The 16,456-nt window shown below is 64.0% G+C and overlaps 1 protein-coding gene across 1 annotated transcript; it reads right to left on the bottom strand.

Moving 5' to 3' along the window:
• Window positions 1-1,498: 1,498 nt before the first annotated feature.
• SLC17A9 (solute carrier family 17 member 9) lies at window positions 1,499-16,273 on the bottom strand (the record flags this gene model as incomplete). Its single annotated transcript, XM_079718812.1, has 13 exons — window positions 1,499-1,662; window positions 2,096-2,125; window positions 2,299-2,354; window positions 2,948-3,063; window positions 3,407-3,441; window positions 4,229-4,316; window positions 4,898-4,994; window positions 5,167-5,263; window positions 5,743-5,873; window positions 7,804-7,903; window positions 9,648-9,787; window positions 10,195-10,392; window positions 16,215-16,273. The coding sequence occupies 13 exons, from the start codon at window positions 16,271-16,273 to the stop codon at window positions 1,499-1,501; spliced, it is 1,311 nt and encodes a 436-aa protein (XP_079574938.1).
• Between the last annotated feature and the right edge of the window lie 183 nt (window positions 16,274-16,456).

Raw genomic sequence — 16,456 nt, 5'->3', positions numbered from 1 at the left:
TGTGTCCTGTGTCCTGCGGAAACCACCCTGCCGTGGGGAGTCTCCTGGGCAGGGCTCCCAGCTCAGGACAGCACAGCCTAGAAATCCACCTGAGGTTTTGCATGAAAATCCCCAGTGGAGCAAACAGCGTGGCCTTTATAGTAAATTAACATTCTGGCTGCATCTCCGTAAACAATCAGGCCAAACCTACAGAGGCCAGACTTGCCTTGTAATCGCGAATCTTTCTTTCAGATTCTTTCTGATCACAGGTGGGGGGACTGCTGGCGAAAATCTTTGCTTACATGGAAAATTAGGAGTTGTCTGATTCTAGAATCTACACCAAGCAGCTCCGACACAGACGCACAGGCGGGGTCTGTCCAGAGCGGGAGCAAGGAAATCCCACCTCGGCTGTATTTGCACATGTGTGTCAGCATCCTGGAGGATCAGTACGTCTGTTCTTGGCATTTTCCTTTGACTGTTTGAAACACTTTGCTGGTTTCCTTGAACTAGTGAAATGAACCTTTAACACACGTTTATTCTTTTTAGAAGAAGGGCCTTAAATAACATTATGGTCTTCTTTCTAAATAGTTTAATAGTCATCATTTAAATAAGGCTTTGGTGTGCTTTTCCACTTTCTCATAGTTTCTTTTCTCTGCATATACATCTTGCAAAATCTATTATTAATCTGCGAGACGACCGGCCCCTCTATTGTAAACAAGGAGGGAGAAAGACAACGCGGACCGGTGGGTTCGCTGGTTCCAGGGCGTGTCCTGGCCAGGAGCGGGTGCCCACGCGCCCTCGCCAGGCGCCAGGGGAGCAGGACGCATCGCCAGTGCCTGGGAATCCATGGGAGGGGACGCCGGGGGCAGGGTCCCTAACGATGCACAGGGGCCTCGAGCCCCCACTTCTGCCCACCCGTCGAACAGGAGGGCCTCAGCCTGGCTGCTTGGAGAGGCGGAAACACCACAGCCCTCCCCGGCCTTCTTCTAGAGCTGTGGTCCTCAGCCAGGGGGCGGGTCCCCTGGGGACACTTGGTGATGTCAGGAGACAGGGTTGGCTGTCATGACTGGGGGGGCTCATCTAGTGGGTGGGGGCCAGGGATGCTGCTAAACACCCCGCAGTGCACAGGACGGCCCACCACAGAGCATGATCAGGCCCCAAGAGCTGAGAAACAGCGCCAAGCACGTTTTGGGGAGAGACTCCAGTGGGGCGCCCTGCCCTACAGTGACACGGTCCCGGGGCGGGCTGACCACGTGGGGCTTGTACGGATCTACGAGGAACAGACTGTGTCTGTGACGAAGCTGCTGCTACTAAAGATACTAATTCACCCACCGTGAGGTCCCACCAACCCGGAAGGAGGCTGCTACCCCGAAGGGCGGGGGAACCGGGCTGCACCCTCCTGCTGGGCTGAGGACCCTGCCTCTGTTCACACTGCGGGCCAGGATCAAGGGGCCTCTAAGCTGAGCGCTGTCCCCGAGGCTTGATGGCGCTGGGTCCTCGGGGACAGCGGGTCTGTCGGCTAGAGGTCCTCGTGGGCGGGGCTCAGGTCCACCCGCTGGGCCTTCCCGAACACCAGGAAGGTGCAAAGCCCGAGGCTGCTGACGGCTGCCACCAGGTTGAACACAGATGTCCAGGAGCCCGTGGTCTCGATGAGGTAGCCACCCAGGCACACGCCCACGACTCCTGCACCCTCGAGAGGGGACAAGCAGGCGGGGTGACAGGCCATCCCGCCCCTTTGAGGACAGCTTGGAGAGGAGCTGAGGGCGGGGAGGCCTGAGGGCATGAGCCCCATCACCGTCACCCAGGCACTCGGCCTCTGGGGACCCTGGACCTCGGGGATTCACTCACATCTGCGGGTCACGTGGTTGGGGATGGTCACATGCCATTGGAAGCAGGAGCACCGTGGAAGACGGCTCTGGGCGCCCCCCGGCAGCTCTGGGGTCTGGGTTCCCCCCCCCGCCACTGCTCTGACACTGTGGGGACCCTCCGAGCGGTGCCACACCCCACCCTGAGGGCCGAAGCAGTGGAGCAGGTGGGAGGACACAGGCGTGGGGCGGCGCCCCGGGGAACTCTGGGTTTGAAACCTGCAGGCAGGTGACCCCAGCCCACTTCTCACCTGCCAAAGCCCCAGCTGTGTTGGCCACACCTGGAACAGGACAGAGAGAACGAGGACCGGTCAGCGGAGGCCCACTGTGGCCCTCCCACGGCGCACCCACCTGGGGGTGGCCCCTGGGGGCCCTGGGAGCGGGGGGGGGGAGGGTGGTGAGCGGGGGGTGGGGGGCAGCCACTTCCTGTCCAACGAGGGGCCGAGGTCCTCACCAAACAGAAAGCCGGCACAGGACGGGGCCAGGTCCTGGATATTAACGGAAATGCCGCTGCGGGAAGAGGAGAGGACACGGGCGAGTGACCACAGGGCGGCCGCCACCCGCCAAGCCGGTGGTCGGTCCTCGGATCGCCTGGATCCCGGAGGCTGGCCGTGCCAGGAGCTCAGCCCCAGCTCAGCGGTTACGCGCAGGACCCACTCCCCGGATGAAACAGGACAGGGAGGCGAGTTTGCTTGGACTCACACTCATTTGCTACCCGGTAATTTGGAAAACGACATCGAGGCGCCGATTCCCAAAACAAGTCAGTGCAGTTTTTCTGACTAAACACTGAGCTGCTGCGCAGACCGGGAGGCCCACAGAACAAGACATGGGATCCGATGGGCTCGCTCCCCACCTTGGGTTCAAAAGATGCTGCTTGGGGACCGTCATCTCCTCTGTCAGCCCCTCCCCAGGCACCCGTTTTGTTTTCCCAAAAGGCCCAGGTCCTCGCCGACCTGATACCCTGACTGTCCTTTGCCTCGTGGCTCACGTGTGGGGACCTGCCATGCGCCCGCCCTCCATGTGCGCCCCGAGCCAGGGGCCCAGGACCCGGGAGCCCAAAGGCAGTGTGGGTGGCTCTGGTGGACGAGGTACCTGGCCCTTACCTGTGGTTGAAGGTCTGGAGGCCGATGGAGGCTGATGCAAAGACCACAGACTTACAAAAGCTCGAGGTGTGGCCCAAACACAGGGCAAAAACGCTGGACAGGCCGAGGCCCATCACCTGCGGGAGAGACGAGTGGGGACGGGGTGGGAGTCTCGCCCCTTCCTGGGCCACACTGAACGAGGGTCGGTGGGGACCCCTCCCGGGCTGGGGCCTGCCTGGAGGCCACTGGGACGAGGCTGCACAAATGATCTGGCCCTGCTGGTCGTAGCCCATTCGACGTGAGCCGACCCAGGCCACAAAATGGGCACCAGGAAGGGCCTCAGGTCAGCCAAGCCAGTCCCTAGCACTGACCCACAGTGGCCTCCAGCCACTGTGCCACACCAGCCACCTTCTAGGTCAGGGGCCCCGGGAACACAACAGGGATGTCCGGAGGGAGAGAGCCGTCCCACGACCCTCCTACCTGCATGAACTTCCGCACAGTGATGGTCCTGTAACCTAGACGGGGAGACCAGGAGACATCCTGTCGGCCCAACTGTGCTGTCCCACCCCCGACGGCACCCAGAGTGGGTCCCACCCTCATGGCTGTGGGGAGGGAGCGGGGAGAGGAGGGCCGGGCTGGGCTCAAGGTGGGGCAGCCTGCACCACCGTGAGCCGTGCACACACGTGTGTGAGTGCGTGTGCACTTAGAGGGTTCCCAAGGCAGAGGCCCGGCAGACGCACCTGAGGAAGGCCACTCGATGGTTACAAAGTGCTTTATTTGTGTTTCTACCAATTTTCTAATTTTTCCACAATGAGTGGGTGGTTCTTCTGTAACTAGGACAAGACTGACATTTAAGGACGTGCAGTGCAGGGTCGTGGGGAGCGTCCGTGTCTGCGGGACAGTTGTCCTCGGGGCGTGTGCACTCGGCTCTCAGGCCTGAGACCTCTGACCTCACCAGGTGCCCTTTCCTCCTCTGAAGAGGCTTGGGGGCTGTGTCCAGCCCCCGGGTGGAGGAATTACACCATCGCAGTGTGACTGTGTCCCAATGTCCCCTCATGGGGAAACAGGCTGGGGGTGACAAGCTGGAGGCAGTCATCAGCAGAGTCAGGCCGGGAGCCGGGCTCCATGGGCCCACCTGGCTGACTCTAAGGGCCAGGGGTCCCACTCTCACGGCCTGGTCCTCGGGGGCGTGGCCTCTTCCCATCGTTGCAGGTGCACCCCAGGAGGGCGTGCGTCTCCGCCCCCCAAAGTGAGGCAAAGCCCAGGCATGGCTCCCTGCCCGGCCCCTCCCCCAGGGCTCACCCTGATTGACGAGACGGTCTGAGAGAAGCCCGCTGAACAGACTGGCAGGAATGGCCACCAGCCAGGGCACCACGTTGAAGACCCAGCCCTGCAGGGAGGAGGGCGCAGGGGCCTCAGAGGCCGCCAGGGCAGGTGCCCGACCACAGGGAAAGGACGAACAGGCCAGGCGGCCGCCCACGCCCACCACTGCCCACCAGGCTCTCTGCCCACAGGCTGGGCCTCCGAGATTCTAAGTCATCCCCGACCTTGACTGAGCGCTGGGCCCTCGAGCGCTATCACCCCCTGCAGGCAGAACCTCCCTCATGGCTCCCGACACCCGGCTGGGCAGAGCTGGGGGGCCGCACCCTGCCCAGAGTGTGCAGCCAGGGGGTCCTGGTCACCAGAATTGGGAGGGTAGCCGGGTGGCCGGGGTGCAGTCAGCCAGGCTGACCAGCAGATGACATCTGTGCCCACATCACAGCCCCTGTGTGCCCCGCCCCCCAGGAAGGACTGTCCGCAGACAGGCAGGCAGCCGGGGCAGCAGCTGGGCCTCTCCTGTGTGCACCCAGGTGCGGGCGCTGAGCCGAGAGGCGCCAGAACCGCCAGAGCTCAGCGGAAGGAACCCAGGGCCCCTCTGCATGTGCTTCGCGGCGCCGCCCAACCCTGCGAGCTGCCGGGCAGCCAACCCACCTTGGAGCTGGGGAAGGTCTCCTTAAAGAAGGTCGGCAGCCAGGAGAGGAGGATGAAGAAGGCGCAGGCCGCCGAGAGCTGGGAGACGATGGCCGCCCTGGGGGCGGGGCGAGGCTCAGGGTGCACAACCCCCAGCCCCACCCCGCACCCAGGGCAGCCAGGGGCCTGAGGGTGTGGAGCCCAGCGTGGAGCCGCCCCGCGTGGGCCGCTCGCCCTGTGGCCGAGGTCCCCAGGGCCCCAAACCCCATCCCCGCAGCAGCCCGGCTCACCAGACGGAAGGCTTTCGGAAGAGCTGTCTCCAGGGCACCTTGGTGTGTCTGGACACCGGCAGGCCCTGCGCCAGGACGCCCAAGGCCAGGATGAGATCTGAAGGGCAAGGCATCTCCACGTGAAAGCCATTCACAGAGGGTGGACGGCTCTGCCCCCACAGGCCAGAAGCTGGGGGCGGCTCGTGGGTCCCCGGCTGTGCCTGGGGGCCATCCTGTCCTCTCCGCCAGAGCCTGGGGGCGGCAGCATCTGCCTTCGAGGGTGGACAGTAGTGTTGGTCATCTGTCCCCTGAGTCCTCAAACCCTCCAGGCCCCACTCCTGTCACCGGGAGCCACCTCTACCCCTGCAATCTGCCTCTGCCGGCTGGGCAGCCCCCTGCACGTCTGCGTTCACCCGGCGACTCTCACACCAGACTTGACCGTAGCTGGCTGAGACTCAGGGAGTGGGCGTCTTCTGTGAGGCTCTACCTAGGGGATCCTGGGGCCCCCGAGCTGGCCTGCTCTTGGGGGTTCGGTGGCCGCTCGCTGGAGGGGACAAGGTGCCAGGGCCCCCGCCCTTCCCGGGCAGCAGCACGTACCTTTCTCACCCAGCAGACACCTGTACACGTAACACACCCACAGCAGGGTGAGCCCACCAGAGAAATAGAAGACGCTCGGCCAGCCGTACCAGTCCAGGAGCAGGGAGCCTACGGCCCCTGTCACCAGCGTCCTGGAACGACAGGGAGGGGCGTAGCTGGGACCCTCGCTTCACTGGGGTGTGGAGACATCTCCGAGACCCCCACCCCGGGTGAATTGAGTCCCTAGAAAAGAGGGCATTTCTATCCCCTGTGAGGCAACTGCCCGGAAGGCTGGTCCCCACGCAGCTTGCTAGGGATGTGATAAATGGAATATTTATAAATGGAATATTTCCTGCCACATCAACAAACGAAGGATGTCACAGTCCTCAAGGATTGCAGCCCTCCAGCGTGAGCCGTGAGCCCTGAGGAAACTCAGGGCTGAAAAGAATACCTGCCATCCAGCAGCCATCAGACTGCAGCCACTCCCTGCGGTGAGCCCTGCGGAAACTCAGGATGTGAAAATACAGGACACTGGCCCCAGAGAGCTGAGGTGCACATCAAAGGAATGATTTCAGTGAGCCCAGACTCCTGCATCTTCCCATAGAAAAGCGCTAAATTCCTACACTTGAGAGATCGGTTTTCTTTAATTAACAATAATTTTTTGACCATCACCTGCCCTTTTGTTGCAAAACTCCTCTATATCCTGGCTCCTCCTCTCACCTCCTGGGAGCGGTTTCTCTGAAATGCCGTCTCCCGGGCTGCAGCCCTCATTTTGCCCCAATTCAGACTTAACCCACAACTCTCATGTTGTGCATTTTTTTAAGACAGATGCAAGCTTTCCGGGGACTCCCGGTGCCATGGGGGCCAGCGTGGATGTGGCAGCCATGACGTGGCACGGGGGTCCTGTGTTGCCCTAGTATCTCCTTACTAGGCCCCCCAGTTGGCCTACAGTTGTGTGCGGATCCTTTTAAAATGAAAAAGGCAACGAGAAGACAGCGGTGACCAGAACACGCTGAAACATAAAACCTCCGCGCTGTTTTCAGCTGCTCATATCGGAGAGGATGATATCTCAAAAAGATTTCAAAATGCAAAAACAACCACCCAACCCAGCCGCCTCCCCAGGTCCTGCCGATGCTATTGTCCCAAATATGCCCTCGGGGCCCACCCCTCCCCCAGGCTGGCCTGTCTGTTCAGAGGCTACCCCCCAGCTGCCCCCCCCCGACCTGCTGAGGCTTGGCCAGGAGACAGTTAAAGGAGAAAGAAGGAGAAAGGCTTTCCCCCAAGGCCAGTGGAGGGATGCCTTCGGCTCTGAGCCTCCATTTCCCCATCTGCGGGGAGGGGGTGGACACGGTCTCTCCCCGTACCTCCCCTGCACCCCACCCCCCTCCCCGGAAGGCCCAGGTCACCCAGTGAGACAGGATTTTAGATAAACAATGAAACTCTCCTGTCCTTGTATTGCTTCTCTGAAATTCACATGTCACTAGGCCCCCTGGGTTTCTATCTGGGCCGCTCCCAGCCCCCCAGCAGGCACCCCTCACCCCTCTGCATTCTGCCTGGACCTCGGCAGCAGTAACGTGAGGGCCCTGACCCCGGGGGTCGTGAAGCCCCGATAGGACAGCAAGACGTCCTTCCAGCCCTAGTGTGGTCGCCCCACGGAGGGTCTGGCGCTCTGGGGGGGTGCAGTGGGAGGGACACAGGTCTGGACCTTACAGGTCTGGACTTTTCACGTCTGGACCATGACGGGTACCGTCTGGGGCGAACGCAGGCCACCTCCCCCATCGGGACGGGCACCCCATCCAGTTCTGTCAGCACAGATGGAAGGGAACTTAACACCCCAGCCCATGTGCCAGGGGCCCAGAGCTCTGGTCACCTGCCGCTGGCCTGAGAGGGACAGAGTGTGCACGGAGATGGGGGTGGCAAGTGCCTCCCAGAGCACAGAGTCACCAGACCTGCATCACCCTGAACCAGACGTGCACGTGGCCTGTCCCCACCAGACACATCGAGGCGCTCTGCCAGGCGCACGCCCTTCGCCTCCCCACACCGCCCCCCGCCCCGCTCGGCGCCCCCCAGGCCGGGACTTACCCAAACTGGGAGCCAGCCCCCACGGTGCTGTAGGTGAAGGCTCGCTCGCTCTCCCGCACCTTCTGGGACAGCAGGCTGGTCAGCGCAGGGAAGTAAACTCCTGGGGCGGCAGAGAAGGCAAAGGCCCGCGCAGAGCTGTGTCCCAAGCTGGCCTGCGGGCCCCGCCGGGGTGGCCGGCGGAGGGGTGAGACAGGGGCTGGAAGCTCCGCGGGGCCCTCGGTGATGATTCAAGCCTGGGTCTCCTTCCTCCCGCTGTCACCCCCAGGGACCAGCAGGGCTGGGCTTTTCCCAACACTCAGCTAAGGAGGCAGCTTGGGGAGCGGGGCGTTCGCTCAAGGTCCTGCCACCAGGACGGCTGCAGGGGGACTTCTGGGCCCAAGCTGGCGCTCTTCCACTGTCACGCCAGCTCCCAGAGCCACACGGCTCCAGAGTCCTGGCACCAACACGCAGAAGCATACACACAGGTGACAAGTGACAAGTGCACACGCACACACACTGACACACACGGTGCGTGTACGTCAGTGAGACCTGAACGGCCCCGTGGAACTGCACTGCCAGGTCCTGGATGTGACGTTGCCCTGTAGCTACGTGAGATGTCACCACAGGGAGGTGGGAGAGGGAGCTCGGGACCTCCCCCGAGGGAGTGTACATTTCACTGCAACTTCCTGTAAAGCTATAATTATTTTAAAATCTAGTTTAAAAAAAAAAAATAACTGCATTGGCGACTGCAGCTCTTGCTCGTTACACTGTGCTTTTCTCCAAAAGCACCTGGGGAAGCTCAGAGGCCAGGGCATATAGGGACAGGACTTGGTCCCTGCCTTCCCTCTGGGGCCCCGGGCCCCTGCTCACACCATGTGGGGAGCACATGGGGGTGAATTCAAAGGAGCGCAGGCGCTGGACTGCCTGGACCACCAGGACCACATGTGGGCCGGCCCGGTGGGGCTGATCAGGAAACAGGCAGAGGCCAATTCCAGGATATACATCTGGGGTCCTGGGGGTACGGGCTGGAGGCCCACGCCCTACCAGAGCTCTGGGAAGTGGGGAGGTGTGGTGAGGAAGGGGTCACGTCCAGAGGACGGATGCTGTCAGTTGCCATGCTGGTGTAGGGCAGGAGCTCAGAAGGCCGTCCCACTCCCCGGAGGGTGGGTGTGCGCTGCTGCCACCAGCTCCCCCAGGCCACTGGGGATCTTTGAGGGGGGCTCTCTCCAGAAGTGTAATATCCCTAAAGAACGAGAGCGGGGGCTTGGGAAAGCTGGCATCCCCTCAGCCTGCTGGCCCGGCCAGCGCGGGTGTGGCCTCCAGCTGGCGGCACACAGAAACTGGGCACGTGCCCACCATGCGGCTGGTGGAGCCGATGGTGCCACGTGGCAACCTGGCTGACACTGGATGCCTGGAGCGGAAGTTTTGGCAGAGGAGGACACGTGACATTAAAACGTGCCAGCCAGACTGTGAAGTGACTCTAGACACGGAAAGTGCCTTGGGCGCGACGGCATCGAAGCACAAACCCCGCTGCAGGGAAGTGAAGCCAAGAGCCGGCAGCCCGCCAGCGGGGACAGCCCGAGCTGTCCACCTGCCAGGCAGGAGAACCCGTGACCTCAGCAGCAGCAGCGCTGCAGCACTGATGCACCCGCTCTGATTTGAGGCACACCACACGCAGGGGCACACACGAGGACACACGTGCACGCCCATGAGCACGCACCTGAACACGCGCCCATGCACACTGGTACACATGCACATACGTATGCGAGCACACACACCCGTGCACACACTCCCCTTGCTCTGCGGCACGTGGGCCAGAGGTCCAATGCTGGCAGCATGGGGGAAGCCCCCTGCAGCCCCCCTACCTTGGAGCAAGCCCGTGAGGATGCGAGAGAAGGTCATGAAGGCCAGGTGGGCGCTGCCGAGGTGGGAGAGCAGCGGCGTGGCAGCCGTGATGAAGCCCCAGGCGGAAGCCGACAGCAGGATGACCTTCTCACCCCCAATCCTGCACGGGGGACAAGAGGGCAGTGATGGGGAGCTGTGCGGCTGGGCTGCAGGCCGGACCAGGAGACCCTACCGTGGAGGAACCCGGGGAGGGGGCTGGCGCCCTCCGTCGCTTGGAGCTGCCCTCTGGGGTGGGCACTGCAGCCACATCCCCTCTGCGGTGGAGGCCGAGGCTGAGCGCGCAGGGTACAGCCTGGTCCCTCTGTCCCCATGGGCCCCAGAGCTGCCTCGTTGGATGCCGGTTGCTCCCCAGGGAACCAAGCACCCAAGACAAGCTGAGCGCCGGCCCCAGCCCACCCCCGCGCAGCCCTCAGGTCTCCCAGCTCCCGTCTTGCTGTAGGTGGGGCCTCCCCCCATTCCCTTCCTAGGAGCCACCTCCCCAAGCCCTGCAGCGGGGGGAGGGATTACCGGTCCCCCAGGTGGCCACCCACCACCTGAGTCAGGCAGTAGCCCCAGAAGAAGCTGCTGAGCACGACACCGGCCTCTTTCTTGTTCCAGCCGAAGTCCTGGCTCATGGTGGCAGCACAGACGGGCATGCTGACGCGGGCGCAGTAGAGCAGGCATGTCCCCAGAAGCAGCGTCCCTGTCCACACCTGGCACTCGGGTCTGAGGAGAGAAGGGCCCGGTCAGGCCCAGGAGAGGCTGTTGGATGGGGCACCTCGGCCACCTCTCAAATGTCCACCTGCTCATGTCTGGTGACTCCTGGGAGAAACGGGCAGACACAAGAAATGATGCACGGGGTCCCTCAAGCAGCAGAGGTGGGAGTGCCCGGATGGCCGCTGCAGGGCAGGTTGAAGGGCCGCAGCTGGGGAGGTGCTGCTCTCTAGGACCCGGGCTCTCGATTTCCATGGACCAAGGGCCCAGGAAGGCAGCCAGGCTGACAGCTGGTAACCGGCCAAGGGGGTGATGAGCTGGAGAAGAGGACCCCAGCCACGGCAGAAAGGGAGGGAACCACAGCACCATGGGCCCCCGCAGGGTCCCCAGGAAAGCTGGGTCTGCCCAGCAGACCACCTTGGGGCAGGCAGACCCTGGGAGGAGACTGGGCAGCAGTGAGGCAGCCCTGGCCGCCTGGGAAGGTTGCCAGACCAAGTCCATACAGTCCCCAAAGCTCCTGGCCAGCACCCTCGACTGTCAGTCACCAAACCAGGAAGTCAGAAACTGCCAGAGCCCGGAGGAGCCCAGGAGACTCAAGTGCCTGTGGGACCCTGGGTGGGGTCCTGGGACATCGGGGGAAAGTGCAGAACCCGAGCACAGCATGGGCTTTGGTAGCAGTACTGTCCACGGCAGTCCACTGATGGGGACAAATGGACACTGACTTAGGACGTGAATGGTGTGGAGCGTGTGGCAGTCTGTATTGCCTTTGCGGTAGCTCTGTAAATCTAGAACCGCCCTAAAAACAAAGTTTGGGGAGGGGGATTGGTATTTTTTTTAACAAAAAAGAGAGAGAGGAGACTCAGTGCTCTTTGTGCAGGTGTGGGGGGGCCCAGTGGGGGATGGCCTGGGGGAGGGGCACCACTAGTGACTTGCGATGTCTTTGCACAGGGCGGGGACGTCCCCTGAGGGTGGGGGCCACAACTGGGGGGTGGGTCGGGAGAGTGGACAGGCCTTGAAGCAGTCTCAGTGGGGCCTTGGGGGTCCTGCCTGCACCTGGACTCACCTGCCCAACTGGGGCAAGGGTTCTCCCCGGGTGGGGAGGGGGGTGGTGGTGTGAGACGCACGAAGGGAATAGGTTCAGGCTATGGGGAAGGCACGGGGCAGGGGCTCCAAGCCCAGGGCCCCCGAGGCCTGCCCAAAGCGGCCTGAGGCATCAGTGCTGTAAGGCCTTGGGGAGGCCACTGGACAGGTGTCCAGGAGGGTGAGGCCGGCAGGAGCCGCACGGGCAGTTCTCAGAACAGAGGGAAGGACGCCTCTCACCTGGCGCATGACCCAGGGCACTGGAGTCTCACCCTCGCTCCCCAAACCCCTTTGGACCCCTGTCTGGACCTGGCTGGGGGTCCCCCCCGCTGGCCGGGCACGTGCAAAGAACAGCCAATGGGGCCCAGGGCAGTGGAAGCTTGGACTCCATCTGCGGACACGGGCAGGTCCCCTGCCTGTGGGCCCCACCCAGGCTCGGGCTGTGAGCCGACTCCTGGGGCACAGTCCAGGGTGAGGCCAGGACCACCCCTGGGAGGGCCAGAGCCCTCACCTGCACGCCTCCCGGGGGTGAGAGACCTCGGAGGCCCTGAGGGTCTTGCCTGCTGGCAGGCAGCACCCGCACCAGGAAGCTGATAAGTGGGTGCGACGGCCGTGTCCGTTATCTCTGGGGCAGGACCGCTGGGCCAGCAGCGAGGTGGGGCTGCCCCCCACCCCCTCTGGCCAGCACCCTCCTCCTGGCAGGGTGGACTCCGGACCCCTGGCACTGGGGGAAAGTTTCGGGGCGGGAAGGAGCTGCCGTCCTGGACCTGGTCACAGCCGGGGCGGGGGGTGGGTGGTGGCACGTGGGGCCCGTCGCCCAGCCTCCTGAGCTTCAGTTTCCTCGGTGAAGATGGGCTCATGTCCCTGATGCCCAGATCCTTCTCAGGTCAGTGAGCAGCAAGGTGACCCACCAGTTCCTGGAGCCCCAACAAGGAGCTGTCGACTGGCCAGCGGGTTGGGAGAGGCCTGGCACCAGCGTCCTCCTCCTCCGTGGGCACCTCCCCCGGCTCCGCTCCCCCTGGCACATCAGTGTACTTTTCCACAGTCCAGGGAGCGAGTCGGAGAGCCTTCCCCGTGTCTCAGGCCTGCAGAGGCCCTCCCTGTCCCGGCTGCTGTCCTCACAGCTGAGGAGCTGTTGCCCCCAGGAGGCTGCAGCATCTGGTAATCCCACTCGTGGAGACAGCTGACTCCAGGCTCGAGCCCCTCCCTCGGGGGGTTTGGGGTGAATGAGCCCGGCCTGCTGTCCCCAGACAGAGCCGCGTTTGTGGGCGGCGCCCGGTTTGGAGTTTGGGAATTACAGTCCAAAGTGTTCTGCAGCCCTCAGTGATGTGTGTGGTCTGATGTGGTGACCAACTGTCCCGGAGGAGAGACTTGGGTGCCGTTCTGGGCCCTGGCCTGACTCGGGGAAACCCGCCCTTCCCTGTGCCTCCGTTTCCCCGTGTGCGCTGGACCATGGATTTCAAACTGGGTCTCTGGGTGCCCGGAGGGGTGCCATGGGGGGGGGGGGCTCCTGGGCAGCACTCTTGGATGAGTTGCTTTTTATATTAGGACTTCCTATACGAGTCCAATGGGAAATAGCATCCCATGCTGGAAAGCCTGCCGTTCTGCAGTTCCAGGAGCCGGCTGCTGGACCGTGCCTCGGAAACTGCCCAGTGACCCTCAGTGACGAGGGAGGGGCCATCACGCCCCCACCCTCCTTCCCGGTTCGTAAAGTGCGCCTGGAATGACTCAGAAGCCAAGACGGTGAGGATGACGGTAGCACAGCGCATGCGGCAGGTCTCGGTGGCCTCCCCCCTGGAGGCGCTAAGGCGGCGGGAGGGGGCGGAACCCCACGGGGCAGCTCGCGGACTCACCTGGGGCCTGGTGGTCCCAGGTGCTAGTTTCCTTTACAGAGCCAAAGCCTGTGAGGGCCGGGGTGGGGGCAGGGCGGGGGCTCTGCCAGGCCAGTGAGCCCCCAGGAGGCAGCGGCCCAATGTCTGAGATTGTGACATGCGACCCCTGGGGGCTCAGGGCCCATCTCCTCCGCGGCTCCAACCGTGGGAATGACGCCCCCAGCCCACCCTCTTGCCCCCCGTTTCCCAGCCCAGCACTTCCGGCCATCGGGGACACCGCTCCCTCTGAGCGAACATCCCCCAGGCCTAGTGGGAGGCACAGTCCAAACTGCCCACCAAAACCAGCCCAGCCGGCCACCCGGGCCCACCGGGATGGAGCCAGCAGAGGACTCACGAGCCCAGCCCTGCCGCGGCCTCCGACGCCCGTCCAGGGCCACCTACACAGCCCTGCAGGCGAGCCCACACGCACGGTTGGTGCACAAGGGGAGCGGCAGGGGCTGGGGAGCAAGGCTTCTAACTTCCCACGAACAGCCACAGCCTGAAGTTGCCTTTAAAAGGAAGTTTTATTCCTTTATGTGGTCAGAGCGGCGGAGGGTCACCTGCGCGCAGATGGGACCGCGTCCCCGGCACCTGCCCCTCCCTCGGATGCAGTGTGCTGGCACCCCGGGAGCCTGGCTCTGTTTGCTCTCTGGATGGGAAGTCCAGTTAGAAACAGGGGAAAGCCAGATGAGACTGACCCGCTCTGGAAGGTTGGCAGGGCACCAAGAATACGGTGCTGCCCCCTGCCTCCTTGTGGTCCCGGGAGGTCAAGAAGGGCCCGTCAGCTTTCAGGCAACCAGCCCACTCTGAGTTTAAGGCGCTGGCATGGGACCCCCTCTGGAGCTGGGGGGCCAGGTGCTGTGTGCTTCCTCCCTGGGCCCCGGAGGCCCCCGCAGCCCTAGCCCTGAGCTGGCGGGCAGTGCCACTGGGTGGGCAAAGGGATGTCCTCCACAGCTGCTGGGGACACAGAACAGGCCAGCTGGAGGCCTGGCTGGAGGGGGTGACCCAGACATGTCCAGCTGCTGGAGGCCCGATTAGGACGCCAGACGCAGAATCCTGGACCTGCGACGGGCTTGCTAGGAACACGGAAGGCCACGGCAGAATCGGCCACAAAAGACCTGAAGACCTGCCTCCAGCCCACTCTGCCCACTCCCGAGCCTCGGGCTGAGCCCCCACCTCTTCAGGGTGCTTCCTGTGAACCTTCTAGAACCTTCTGCGTCCTGCAAATGGCCCCTGTGCATGAGAAGCACCCACGGCTGAGCAAACACAAGGTCACGTGGACCCTCGATTCAGAAAAGGGATATGTGTCGGCGCTGGGGGCAGAGGGCAAGCAGGGGCAGAGGGCAACCGCCGGAGAGAACGTGCGGGCCCAAGGGTGCCGGCTCCCGGCTGGGACATCCCTGGGGAGCGGCCCTGCCTTGGGGGTCATCCACCTGGCGGCAGCCGCCCACGGTCGCCCTTGTCACGATTCTCATCACCTTTAGCCACTCGGGGGTGTGAACCACCTTTTCCCGCTGAGCCCCACTCCACCCAGGACCCCCGCTACCCCACCTTCAGGTGCTCCTTTCTAAACTGGGCAGGGAGGGAGGCGGTGAAGGCAAAGCCAGCCAGATCCAGATCCGTTAAAGCATAAACGAGGGGGAAGTTTGCAAAACATTCTTTTTTTTTTTGCGGTACGCGGGCCTCTCACTGTTGTGGCCTCTCCCGTTGCGGAGCACAGGCTCCGGACGCGCAGGCTCAGCGGCCATGGCTCACGGGCCCAGCTGCTCCGCGGCGTGTGGGATCTTCCCGGACCGGGGCACGAACCCGTGTCCCCTGCATCGGCAGGCGGACTCTCAACCACTGCGCCACCAGGGAGGCCCCCTGCAAAACATTCTTTAGAGGTCCCAGCCCTCTGCCCAGCTGGCTGCGGAGCCACCTGCCACCTGGGTCAGCGGGGCCTCGCTTCGACAACGAGCAGGGCAGGGAGAGAGCAAGGGAGCAGAGGCAGGCCGCAGGGCGCTCCCCGGCTGGGCACGCCCCGCGTGCCTGCCGCCCTCCTGGGCACCTGGCAAGGAGACCCCGTGCTGCGATTTGGGCTTTGGGGCTCCCGCCCTCACCAGGCCCTGTCCCAAGGGAGCCTTCTGCCTTCTGAGGCCTTCCTGTGAGCAGCTCTGGGAGGCGGGTCCCGCAGGCAGCAGGGCAGGCCCCGGGGACTCGGAGCTGGAGGTGGACGGGCCTGGAAGCGCAGGGCCTGACTCTAGGCCTGGGGTCCACTGGAGGACCGGAGGGAGCTCTGAGCCGCGGGCGGCCTGGGGGCTGCTCTGAGGGCTTGCCTCTCGTTCCTGGTCACCGTGTGAGGCATGCTGGTGAGCAGATCCCCGTCCCAGGGCTTTCTGCACCCGGCAGAGGAAGAGGGCGGCCTGCCTGGGCTCTTCCTCGCCCACAAGCGACACCCCCGTGGGGACCTTGTTGGCGCCACATCTCTGGCACACTACTACGGCAGGGCTCAGCCAACTGCTGCAGGTGCTGGCGTGCCCCCCGAACGCCCCCCAGCCCACTGCCTGCCTGCACATGTGGCACTCAGTGGGTGGTCACAGGTGCGGTCCTGGGGGGTGGGGAGGCCGTGCCTGGGAGCCACCCTGCCCAGCCAGGCAGGCCTCCCAGGACAAGACACTGCGCACCATCCCCAGGACCGGGGCGGCCTGGAGAGAGTGCAGGGGGCTCTGGGTGGGTGGGGGGCGGCACTGGCCCTGGATGGAAGGCGGGAGGCGTGGAGGTGCAAGGCCCCCCAGGAAGAGCAAAGGTACGGAGCTGCGGGGAGCCGTCTCTGCACAGGACGCCCGCTCCCTCCCCTGACCGCCGCCCCGCCGCCGCCCCCACCCCCTCCGTGCGAGGCCCCACCTGGACCACTGGGCGTCCTCGGCCGCGTCCCTGCGGGCCTCGTCCGGGGGCGGCTGCATCGGGCGCGGACGGCGCGGGCACAGGGTGTCCGGGTCCGCTCCCGCCCGGCCGACCCACCGGGCAGCGCCGCCCAAGTCCACGTGTCAGTCCCAGCGGCGCTTCCGTCCGGCGTACTCCCAGGACGTGTCGCCCCCGGACGGCCACCGCGGCGGGTGGGGCGGGGCGCGCAACTTGGGTCTCCG

The sequence above is a fragment of the Hyperoodon ampullatus genome (assembly GCF_949752795.1).
Source record: "Hyperoodon ampullatus genome assembly, chromosome: 14".
NCBI lineage: Eukaryota > Metazoa > Chordata > Mammalia > Artiodactyla > Ziphiidae > Hyperoodon > Hyperoodon ampullatus.
This window is presented reverse-complemented; position numbering and strand designations above follow the sequence as displayed.